At 41.7% G+C, this 12,320-nt stretch overlaps 1 protein-coding gene across 3 annotated transcripts in view; it reads left to right on the forward strand.

Moving 5' to 3' along the window:
- The first annotated feature begins 952 nt into the window (after positions 1-952).
- Positions 953-12,320, forward strand: part of GAB3 (GRB2 associated binding protein 3) — a 61,737-nt gene continuing 50,369 nt past the window's right edge. For all 3 annotated transcript variants that reach the window (XM_054388607.1, XM_054388608.1, XM_054388606.1), the window contains exon 1: positions 953-1,044. In XM_054388607.1, coding sequence (XP_054244582.1) covers positions 973-1,044 — 72 coding nt within the window. In that variant the 5' untranslated portion in view covers positions 953-972. The remainder of the gene's footprint in view (positions 1,045-12,320) is intronic.

A 12,320-nucleotide genomic window follows, 5' to 3' on the forward strand; every position in this document is an offset into this window, starting at 1 on the left:
TTTAGTAGAGACAGTGGAATGGCAACCTGCCTCCCTGGAGTAATTTCTGAAAAAATCTATTTCTAAATAATCCACAATTATGTGACCAGAAAACTCGATTTTTTTCATAGTAAATTCATACACCAAACCAAATGCCACTGAAAAACCTTTAAATCTACAAACCAAGGAAGTTTGGAAATAGGGGACTAGGCAGGTGGTGGAAGCTGAAGTGGACATTTTGGTGCAGACAGAGCACAGCAGATGTGCAGGCTGTCACCACAACCGCGCCACTGGTGCCAGTCCTGCCTTCATCGCCAGGCCAAAGCCCTAACCCTGCCTGAGGCAACCACGCCTAGGACACCAGTACTTCTCTGGGGCCACCGCTCTTCCCGCAGCTCCCAGAGCTCAACTGGGACGTTCGTTCACCCTGCTTCTGCGGGCAGAGGGCTGGCAGCATCCGCGGAACACCGGCTTCCTCCTGGGGCTGCTCCCGGGACCTGGAGCCGGGGTGTTCCCGGGTCTCTAAGCCGAGCAGCTCCCGGGGCGCGGAGCCGGGCTCACGGAGTGATGTGGCGGGCGAGGGTCCGGTGGTGAGGGCCGGCCGGTGGCGGTGCCGGTGACCGTGGCGGTGGGTGTCGCAGTCGCTGGCTGCGTGGCGGCGAGCCCCGGGCGCCCATCACGTGCTCGGTGTGTTACATTGTGTTTGCGGCGGAGGGAGGGCTGGCTGTGTCAGTGATCAATGTCATGACTTCCTCCTCGGGCTGGAGCAGTATCAGAACACAGCTGAAGGAAGCTGATTACTGCTGGTTTCAAATTGGCTGGGAACAATACACGCAGAGACGCACACGCGTACACACACGCACAGACACACACAGCACACACAACACAGCACACAATACACACGCAACACACACACAATACACACACCCCACACACACGCACACGCAGCCCGCACCCTGGCTCCCGCGTCGCCGCTCCGCGCCGGGGGGGAAGATGAGCTCAGGGGACGTCGTTTGCACTGGATGGCTCATTAAATCACCCCCCGAGAAGAAACTCAAGAGATACGTAAGTGCAGAGGATCTGCTGATATATTTTTTTCTCGCTAAGCGGGTTTCGGCATGTGCTCGGTGCCGTACTCTTCCTTTGAAATGTCTCTCGCCCGTTTCAGCTTCTCCTTGGACCAAAACAAAAAGATTTCCAAGTCCATGCGCTGAGGGAGTATTTTAGTTTTCACCGATATTCTTGTGCCCTTTGGAATTAACCTTTCCCGTCTGTTAAGATTATAATACTTCAGTTGTTATGCAACATATCTTAGGTTAAAAACCACATTTCGGTTTCAGTTAATGTTGCTGTAACAGAATTGTAACAGAATTTCAGATGTTACTTTTCCAGGGAAGGGCAAGAATCTCCTTTAAAAAAAAACCAAAAGCCGGATACTTTAAATTGTGAGGCTCTGCTTTGTTAAGATGCTCTGTAATGTCTATGACACTTGCTAAAGGCAACATCTGCAATAGTTCTATTTGCCAGTTTATTATGCCAGACGAAGCTGCTAGCAGAAAGCTTTACTTTTTGTCTGTGATAAAGAGGTGCTGGAAGATGCCGAGCTGCAAAGTTGCCGGTAGCTGAAAGGTGCAGGGGCTGGTGAGAAGCTGCGAACGCTGCCTGCATGGAGACTGCAACTGCATTATGTGCAAAGGGGGCCCCTTGGTTCGTTCTGTATCTGCCTGCCTGGTCTTCGGGGGGGGGGGGAGGGCGGGGGGGAGGTGAGGGGGAAGGGGGGGTGTTGCAAACATAGGGAACTACCATTGCGGGGCTGCAAGGAAGGCGCTCCGGGTAGGAATAAATGACCCTTTAGAAAATTGCTTGGGACACCATTAAAAATGTAAAGCCCCTTGTGGGCCATTTTGCATCTTCATGTGTGATGATTCTTTATCAGGCGCGTTGTTACTGTTGTTACACTTTTGGAATCGGTAACGATGATTTGAGTCATGCACTTCTAACCTAACTCAGTCCAGAGCACTGCGCTGTACTCGAAAGATGCCACCATATGTGTCTGTCGCGTTCCCGAGCCATACACGTAGCTTGCATCATTTGTCGTATTCACTTTTGTTTATCAGCATTTTTTCTGGACTGCTTATGTTAGCTTTTTTTGTAGTAATATGAGGAATAACTGTCTGGTGGAGAATGTGGCAGGTATTTGGTAGTGTGTTCCCTCTTTTCTCTAAAAACTAGGAGAAAGGATAATTTGCTGATGTTAGAAATTACTTTTAATTTAATTCTAATCCAGAATTTCTTCTTTTATATCACAGTATTGCATTGAAATGGCTGAATATTTGCTTTGTTCAGTTAGCATTTTCCAGATCTAAAATAACCACTATGATGTGTCTCAAGGGAGCTGCAGATAAAATATGAATATGTAATTTTTGTTGTATTTTGTAAGGGGTGCACTAATAGCACTGTGTAGCAGGCACTAGACAATGTAAGAGCCACTGATTCACCCAGCTGGTATCATTAGTAACTCTGCCAATGGAGCTGTTTTTGATGACTCAATATTCATAAAAGGGCAAAGTAGAGAAAACAGAATGTGATAAAGATGGGATTTGAAAGCCCCCATTATACAGTTCAGATAGTAGTCACAACAGGAGCTCTGATCAGCTCACAAGACTAGTTGTAGCCTGCTCTGTTCAGATTTTGCACTACAAAAGCTAGGAAAATTTGGTCTATGTTATCCTTCAAACATCAACTGCTAGATTAGCCAGATCTCTGCAGATTAGGCTTTGTTTTCTGGTTAGGAGGATAAACTACTTCTTTGTCCATAATGAAGCAGAAAGAAATCTGCTGCAAGTACAGCAAAGATTAATGTCCTTTCTCATATGACTGGTTGCACAGTTGATACTACAAACCAAATGGAAATTGTCAGTTACTCACTGTAAACTACTTTTTTCCCCACTTTTCATACAGTTTCATCAGCATGGAAGCTTGTGGTAGATAGCTCTGGCTGAACCACAGCAACTGCTTAAAAACAACACAAGTTTTAAAACAATGACTGTTAGTTAACTGACTTCAGTAGGTGTCAAGTGTCAGCCGCTTACAGGAGAATGGTGTTGGCTCTGGTTCTGAACTGACAACATACATAAATCCCCAAGCTTTACACCACCCTTTGTGTTCAGCTGGCAAAACCCATGGTCTGAGCTGAAGCTTCCAGGGAGCTTCAAATGCAGGCTTGGTCTGCTGCCCACTGGGATCTCTCTTACACTGGAGTTGCTCTCACAGGGTTGTCTCCCAGTTTACATTTTCCTGAGTTCAGCATCCGGCCTTTGTAAGGTCTGGCCTGAGGGTCTCTTGTTTTACACACAGATAAATTCTTAATCCTCAGTCTGTTACAATTACTAAGAAAATGCAAATAATTTCAGTGGAATCTGTAGTTAAGAGACCAGACAAAGTGATGAGTTCAGGTTTTGAGACTAGGAACTGCAATAGTCCCACTGAGGGCAGTGGGAACATTTACAGTATTTATAAAATTAAATACATCTCTGTGAGCGTGGAGCCTAAAGACCAAAGTATACCTTCATATATGCTTTTTCTCTGATGAAAGCAATTAGGCTTTTTACACCTAAACAAGTCAGAATTTGGCTCTAGGTAAGCAGAATGTTACTTCCCAAGCTTTGAAAAGCAAAATGCAGGTGTCGAGAGTCTCTGTTTTCCCTGTAATGTCTTACAAAGCTGATGCTCTTAGTAGCACTATTCTTAGAAGTGTCTTATCATTCCCTAACAAAAGCTGCTCTCTTACATGTGCAGGAAACGAACATGAGATTAATTGCCCAAGTGTAACTTTCTGTAAAAACAGAGAGCTTAATGCTAAATGCAAAGAATTCATTAGAAAGCATGGGGAGCTTCACTTCAGCTAGCAAATACTCTAATAGCAGTTTAATAGCACATGCAGTGCTTTTTCCTCTGTCTGGTACTCGAACCATGAGTCCACCACGTCAGCCTATCTAAAGAGGCAATAGTGCAAGGAACCTCCTGGGAGAGCATTTGGTCTGTGTTGCAGTTTTTTGTCCCCTAAGTGTGACCTGAAAGCTGTGCTGCTCTCATTTTCCCACTTGGTTCAAGTTTTCCTCACCAGCTGGGGCTATGCAGACCTGAGAGGTGCTAAGGCTTCAGGGTAGCAAGAGATCTGGGAGAACTGTGTATGGGGCAAGGGCAAGAGAGGAATAAGCTGCTATGACAAATTAGACAGTAGAGTTGAAATCCCTCATGCTCCAGACACAAAATGCTAATTTCAACCCATCCCCAACTGGCTGTCTGGTAGTTTGTCACATCAGTGGGGAGGAGCAACAGCCTGCCCACCAGCTCCAGTGAATGTCATGCCACCATGTGCTTACCAACAGTTATGTGGCTTGCTATAGTAAAGGGCTATGTACAGATGCTTGCTGCTTGTGAGTCAGTGCAGCTCCATTTAAGTCAATGCTGCACAGCTGTACCCCAGCTGAAGAGCTATTTTTAATCTTCAGTACTATACAAATTGATGAGGGAAGACCACTTGATCAAAAAAAGGCAAGTTTCCCACTTTACTTGAGTGACTGGTTTCTTCAAACACTGTTGAGAATCAAAATTCCTTGTCAGGGTCACTAGAACAAGAGTCCAAAATGGACTCCCTGTTAGGAAAGTTAGCCTTGCATTTCTTACTGGAGTGTCTGGTCTGGGAAGACAAATGGAGGTGTAATGTACCAGATGCAAAAAAAAAAAAAAAGTTAAGCAGGTTTGTTCCTGCTGTCTCTGCATGAAGGGCAGTAGGTGCTGTCAGAAGTGCCACAGCATCCAGTAGCTGCAGACACACCTCTCTGACTGCTGCGGAGATCTCCTAGAACTTGACCACAGCACTCCATTGCTAGGGTTTTACAAGATAGAAGAATCTAGACACTTCTCCATTTGTAGCTGAACTTCTGGTATTTATCAGGAGAACAAACGGGAAGTTACTGGCCACTCTGAAGAAAAAGTAAAGTAGAATTATGGAAGAATTTGCTCAAGTAATAGGAACAGGATTCCCACAGCACTGCTGAGGGTGTGTGGGATACGGAGAGTCTGCTCTCTGATCTAGTGTTGGGCCGGTGTCAGCAGAGGACATTGCCACCTTTGCCTAAAAGAAATCCCCAAGTACTATGTGAGGTCAAGTACTTCTGATGGTTTGGGATTTGGGCAAAGTTTCCAAAAAATAACTATCAAAGAGAAATCTGAATTGAATTTTTGCCCATAAACTTTTTTTATTTCCAAATGCTTCCTACAGAGCCTTACCTCTTGAGTTCTCTCCCCCTTGAACAGAGAGTTACGGCCATCTTTCATACCCTGCAGGACCCAACATCATTGAGTTTATTTAGCCAATGTGTGCAGGTTTTGTAACTCTAATTTACAGTCTGAGTGGGAAAGAGGAATCCCATATGTTGAAGAAGGCTGACAGAGCCTTTTAGCTGGTTCTAGTTGTAAGTTTTATACATGTGCTTTTCATGTTGTTACTTCATTTTAAAATCCGGTGTATATTCTGTCTGGTTTGAACTCAATTTTGAGAAAACGAAGACTTTCATACAGAAGTTCCTGTGCTGCAGGCTACATGCTTCTTTCTCTGTGAAATCCTGAATAAGTTGATCTCACAGGTAAAATAACAGCAGAAAATTTATGTTAGGGAGGAGTTTCCATCAATGGAATTAAGCATTTGTAATTAGCTAAGTGCCAATCAGACCATTTTCCACCACTTACCCTTGTTTTGGGTGGTTAAGTGCAATGTTTATTCTAGAGGATTTTCATCTATTTTAACCATGTTTTGGTGGTTTAAATGCAGTGTTTAATGAGATAGGCTGACTTCTAAGAAAAAAGGAATTTCTAACAAACACTGCTGTTGTTGGCACTCTGTATATCAGAATGTTAAGCAGAATAATTTCCCTTGAACTATTTGCTTGGGTGGAGCCGTAATAGCCCCGAAGCCCCAGTTTAATCTTTGACTACATGTTTTCAGTGCACAGGAATGTCCAGCTATTGGTTTCTATTCCAAACAGAAATACACAAGTTATCAGGTGCTGGCATTCAAAATTAGAGACTTACAAAAAAAAAAAAAAAAAAAAAGGCTAGTTTGAAATACCGAAGGAAATGTTAACTTGAGTGGATTAAAATAGTGATGCAATCAAACATGTCTTAGAGGAAAAAGCATTGCAAGTAGTGTTTTGGTGAACTCTTTGTTGTTACATGAAAAACATATTATGGATAAATATGTTGCTTCTACCAGTAATGAATTAAAATGCTAAGAGGTTTTTAGGGGAAGGGGCAAGTTTATTCCTATACCATGACTCAGTAGAAAAAGACATGTTTTGTTTGTTTTCTTGTCCTTCTCGTTCAAATTGGAAATTAATTAGTATTGTGATAAGACAAGGAAAAAAATGCCATCTTTGAAATGAAATTTGCATGTCAAAACATTCCATCCAGCCAGATAAAATAGATTGTCCTCTCTCTCATGTCATTGTTGAATAAAATGCAGTGCTTCAACTTTTTTTTTACCTTGACTTGTTTCAGTTTGTGTTGCATCCGAAAAAAAGAAACAAACACAACGACAACCATATAGCAATGCAAAATTCAGTTTTAAAATCTGCTGCAACTTGGTATTTGTTAAAAATAACCCAAAACTGATGCTTAATCTTCACGGCAGAAGAATACTTCCTGAGGCTAACTCATTTGTGGGTTTGTAATTGTTAGAATGAGACAACTGTTCATGGAGATTTTGTTGTTCTTTTTCCTTAGGATGACAGAAACCCCTCCTGACCCCAGCAGTCAAAATTGGCTTGTAGTTTTCCTCAAAAGCCTTGAACAGAGTCTTTCCCTCATTCAATATCCTTTCTCATAGAACATTTTACAGAAAAGCAGTAAAATGTCATTATTACTACAAATTTTAAATTACTTTATTGAAGGTGTTAATATATACCGAACTTAGATGGTCATCTGGAAGTTTTTGACTCATTTTTGACAATGCTTTTCACAAGACAGTTGTTTCTGTGAGCCCTGTAATATTCTTCATCCTGTGACTTCCCAGTCTTAGGGACCACGGGTTATATGTTTGTATTTCTGTTGGACAGAATAATGGCCATAACGGCACCCTATCCAAATCTGCAACTGTGTAATCCCAGCAGAGTGCATAGTTTGTGAACAATCTGTTTTTACATACCAGACTTGCAAACTGTAGAAGTTCAAGGATTTTACAATTGTGGAGCCATTTTTTTCAAGCTGACATGAACTGGTCGTGCCAAGGAGAAGCCAATAGTTTGGAGCAAGCATGAACTATGTTTTGCTTGCAGACTTTACGAACTGTGCAATAAAGCCACTAAGTTTACAGAAGTATTGAGTTTATAAACACTGGGAAAGCTGAACGGGTATGCCTGCTGTAAAGCTGTGCTTCCAAGATCTGCTGCCAATTCTACAGAAAAGCCACCAGCATTCAGAGGTGACTGTGTACTGATAAAATCACTACGAGATGAGAAAGCATCTGAAGAGCTGCCAGCTGAGTTTATAGTAGCAAAGAAAAAAGAGTTTCATGAGAAGTCATACCCTGCTTCATGCTCACTGCTGTTCCAGCTATTGCATCTATGTTGTTTACTAACATTTATAGTGGAAGCTTTGCAAGCTTAATAAGTTTTATTTTTAATAAGTTCAACATTTTGAACCCATCCTAAGAAAATTATTGAGTTTTCACTAAGACTTTAAGTTTGAAATTAAGAAGGGCTTAAGTAGCTCAGGGAATTGCTTTATTAATATATTTAGGTGCTTTGCTCCCACTGAAACAGGACTCCTCTGACTCCAGGACTGTTTTTCCAGGTCTTCACTGGCTAACTTCCCATCTAAAACAGTGACATTTGGACTGTTAGCTGAAAAAGGCTGCTGCTCCAACTTCCTTTTGTGCTTTTTAAATATTCCTTTTTGACAGAAAACTCTGAATGTCATATCAGCCTTGAGCTATGGGTTATAAATAAGGGTGCACTGTTTTTGAAAAATGAGAGAAAAACACCAGATACTATTTCAGTATCCACCCCAAACTCCTGCTTTTGTCCATGCAGAGCCTGAGAAATACTCAAGCTTAGACATCATTAAGAGAAACAAACAAAAAGGTTAGGGGACAGTTTGATTGGCATAGGAAGAACAAACTCTGCCACAATGACACTGCTTTGGTTCCCCCATGCATCCCTCTACACTGGATTTGCAGACTGGAATCCTAATAATACTTTGCAAAAGCATTTATTGAAGTGTTACTAGACTGCAATGCTTTAACAGTTTTCTTATGAAAAATATGTTCTTTTTTTCTTTTATTTTTTTTTCTTATTCCAAATTCACAACTGAAAGTACTGTTGCTATGTTACTGTAATGGTGTGTAGGCTGCTAAATAAATACAGGGAGTTTAGTCCATGCCAGAAATAGAAAGCCAGGTCAGAGGTGACATTTGGGACATGTTGAGAAAAAAGAGAATATATAATTATTTCTTTCCTTCCTATCATTCTCTTTGGTCTCATTAACCTCAGACTACTTAGATGGAAATTACAATAGAATTTCTGGACATGTGAGAGTACTAAAAACTGACACCTCTGGAGTTCTCCTAAGTCTTTTGGCTTTGTTTTTCGCAAGAAACATTTTGCAAGGGAAACTGGAAAACCATGGCATCACACACACTTGTGAATTAAACAGCTACTCTGAGGTATCCTAGGGCATGGGGAACTGTTGAAAATTCAGTATGTAAAAGTGTGCTCAGAAGGGAAAGTCTGAGAGAGGGAAGAAGCTTTGAGAAATTATGCTCCTGTGTAGCTAGAAACAGGAAATTTGAATTCATTGTCCTTTTTCGGGTAGTCTGGCAGGTTACCAAGGACCAGATACATAAAAACATGCTTATGCTTTTGTGGGAGCAGCCCTAGGTACATGCTTGCACCTTCAGCTGCCTAAGCATCTTTATAAGCCTGGCTTGTCCACGTGCAGAAGAGTCTTCTTCATACAGAGGGTCATTTTTATCCCTCTTCTGCTGCCTGGATGTGCTCCTCATGCACAGACCTTAGCACAATGAGCTCTCCTTTAAGCTACAGTGACTGATTCAGTAAATGTTGGAAACTGCAAGCCACTGAAGTGAAAACTAGAGTCTAGTCCTCCCTCCATGCATGTCAGTCAGAGCAGAAGCAGCCCTTATCCTAGGAACAATCACCACAAGCTTGATAATTGCAGACACCAACCTCTGATTTGATTTTCAAAATGTTGTCACAGATGTACGATGCTCTGGGCTGTGTTTCAGAGACCACAAAGCTCCTCAGCTCCAAACCAGCTCCTTGCAGTCACCTCTTTGGGTGTGCACAGCTCAGTCTTGCATTGCCCTTGGCCCAGCTGCTCTCACATGAGCATTGACAGCCCTGGGCCCACAGCAGAGCAAGAGCAGCTGGGAGCTGTCAGACCTTTCTGCTAGCAGGAGGTGGGACACAGAAACAGACTGAGCTCACTCATGCGTGAGTTAGTTTAGAAGATTTGTACTTAATCTGGAAGATCATCTCTTTAAATTTTGTGTTTACTTCTAAACAAATTAACATCACATGATATGATATAATATGATATGAGGCATCTCATTTCTTTGTGAATAAGGGACGATGCTCACAGCTGTAACTTAAACCAGTTCAGTGCATGCAATCCCATCAGAGATGTCTGTGGTATTTTTTCAGTTCCATGAATCTGTTTCTTTCCTACAAAGAAACCGAATCTGTTTCTTTCCTACAAAGAAACAATGTAAATATGCCCCATATCCAAGGGACCCTTCGATGTGAGACATTCCAGAAAATCCCTCTTTTACCATAAAACTTATAGTGGAGGGTTAAATTAGAGCGTATAACAAGAGACAATGATGCTAAGTACAATTATTCTTGTTCCTAAATTGCAGAGGGTTTTAAATTTTCTTTTTATTTGTTAACACTCTGTGAATGGAGGACTGGAATTTGAATGGCTAGCAGTTATTTCCTAACACAATGGATGCCAATAGCTGGTTTAATATGAAACTTTCCTAATTTTTGGCCACAAGCGAACCCATAATGCCTTAGACATTGAGACACGTGCATAGAATTCACAGAATGTCTGAGGTTCTGTGTCAGAAAATGAGCGAGTAGTTTAGGATCCATCATGGTTCTTTATTTACTTACATTAGGAGTTTGCTGCTGTTGCAATTGGAGACATTTCTTGTTTTTTAGCACAGCCAGTTTTCAGCCTCAGACTGAAGGAGAGGGTGTTAGAGGCTTTCTTGTCTCCCTTGGAGTTCAAACCCTCATTTGGGCTCTTGTCAAATCTTTTACCCTTGCCAAAAACTGCATTTATTTCAGACCCTAAAGAGCAATTATTATGATTTATCTGCCTAGATTTTACTGGGCATTTTCTACACAGAAATCTCCAGCCAGGAGAAGTGCACCCCATAGCCTGTCCTTCCCAGGGCTTTGTTGGCCATGATCATCAAATTGCTCAGTTTTAATTGCAATTTAGCAGCAGCAGCAGCATTGCTAAATGGGGAGAAGGATGAATTATACCCTCTGCAGTTCTGTTATCTTCCTAAAGGACCTATTTGTCTTTCATTATATTTCTAGGTCCTTTGTGCTTGAAATGATCTTCTAAAGTTTATAAGTAAACTTGGTTTGATGGCTGATAAATTAAAGCTGATTACCCAAGTGGGCTGCAATGATGTTTGCCTCTGCTCTTTGTTGGGGTGAGCAGCTTATTTGTTGGAATTGAATGAAATTATGACAAGGCAGAAGATGGCAGATATAGCCAGGTTTCAAAAAAGCTATTGTTAGCTAGGTGGAGATTAAATATCTTTACACTGCTGCACTAAATCCCTAAGGACTCCCCTCACCATGGCACTTACCTTGTCGTGAGTTCGGAGATGCTTTAGTGAAACTTGACATTCAAGAATAGGCAGCACAGGTTTGGGAGGTGAAGAGCCAGAGTGAGCTTGCAAGAAGCAGTAGCTGTGCAGTCCTTTCCAGAACACAGTGATGGAGGGGAATAGTCACAGAGATGCACCCTCGTGATTGTCTCAGGCACATTTCCAAGCAAATAGTTTGTGTGTAGTTGAGCAACCTGAGCTTTGTGAAGATTTCAGCAGCAGCAGCAACTCTGATTCTCATATGTTCAGAGCTTACCGTGCAGCCACAGGAAGGTGTTTCAGTTTGACTTGTTCCTCAAGTTGACTAGATTTGGAAATGGAACTGGGATCTCTATGAGTGTATCATTATAGGTTTTACTTAAGAGATCAGTATTTTTAAAGAAAGCAGAAGTTTTATGTGCCATTTATGTGTAGGAGGAAAGGATAAGGAGCAGAAGAATGCACTCAAATGTCAGACCTTGTACTCTTAATGGTCATAGGATTCATCCCAGAATCTTTGCTGCAGGGCAGCTGATCACCTCTGAGTTGTGCTTGGGGTTGCAGTGTCAAGGTACCAGCTCTAAGTGGAAACATGGTCATGCAGAATCACTCATGATCTAGTTCATGGTGCCAGTTTAGGGCAGGATCTTTATGGTTCCTTGCTGGGACTGATGAGAAAAGGCATATGACTGCACAGCAAGAGCAGCAATTAAGTATGGTGGTGGAGCAACAAATGAGTCTATACCACTAAGCAGGAAACTTTTTTCTTCCAAAAGTAAATGCTCCTATAATGGACAGAAAGGCCAAGTAAACATAGGCTTTAATAAAATGCTGGAATTGGGCAGGTGTGCATTCAAACTGGAAGGTCAAATCTGAAGCTTTCACTTGCATTTATCAGTTTGCACAAATCCTCTTGGAATACCTTCTTGTCCTCTCTGAAAGGATTTCAGAAATAAAGTGCTTAGATTCATCAGGAAAAAAATGTCTATCCTGAAATAGAAATGGCATCTCATGTTCTCTAGCAATATAGGATCTTAAGGAGAAATCAAAAGCAAAGGGTTAAAAAAAGGCAATCTCCAATTCTAACACATTATGACCATATTTATGGGCAACATTTAAATAATCCTAGCAGTTTCCCCTCCATATTCTTTACTAACAACAGTACCTTATGACTGGTGATGTCTTTTCTTAAACACTGAACCTGAATATTAGCATTGAGATTCAGGCTTTTCTTTTCAATGTTTGCATCAATTAGCTGGATACAGATCAAGCACAGAACATGGTGGAAGAGGTGATATGTGGTACAGGAAATGCATTTACCAGCTTGTAACTGGAAACTGAAGACAATGAATGGATAAAAATATGTTAGAATATACAATTTCACATTATTTTGTGTTGCATCTTTCATACAAAACTTTCCACTCAAAGAGAT

The sequence above is a fragment of the Indicator indicator genome, chromosome 17, assembly GCF_027791375.1.
Source record: "Indicator indicator isolate 239-I01 chromosome 17, UM_Iind_1.1, whole genome shotgun sequence".
In the NCBI taxonomy this organism is placed as follows: Eukaryota; Metazoa; Chordata; class Aves; order Piciformes; family Indicatoridae; genus Indicator; species Indicator indicator.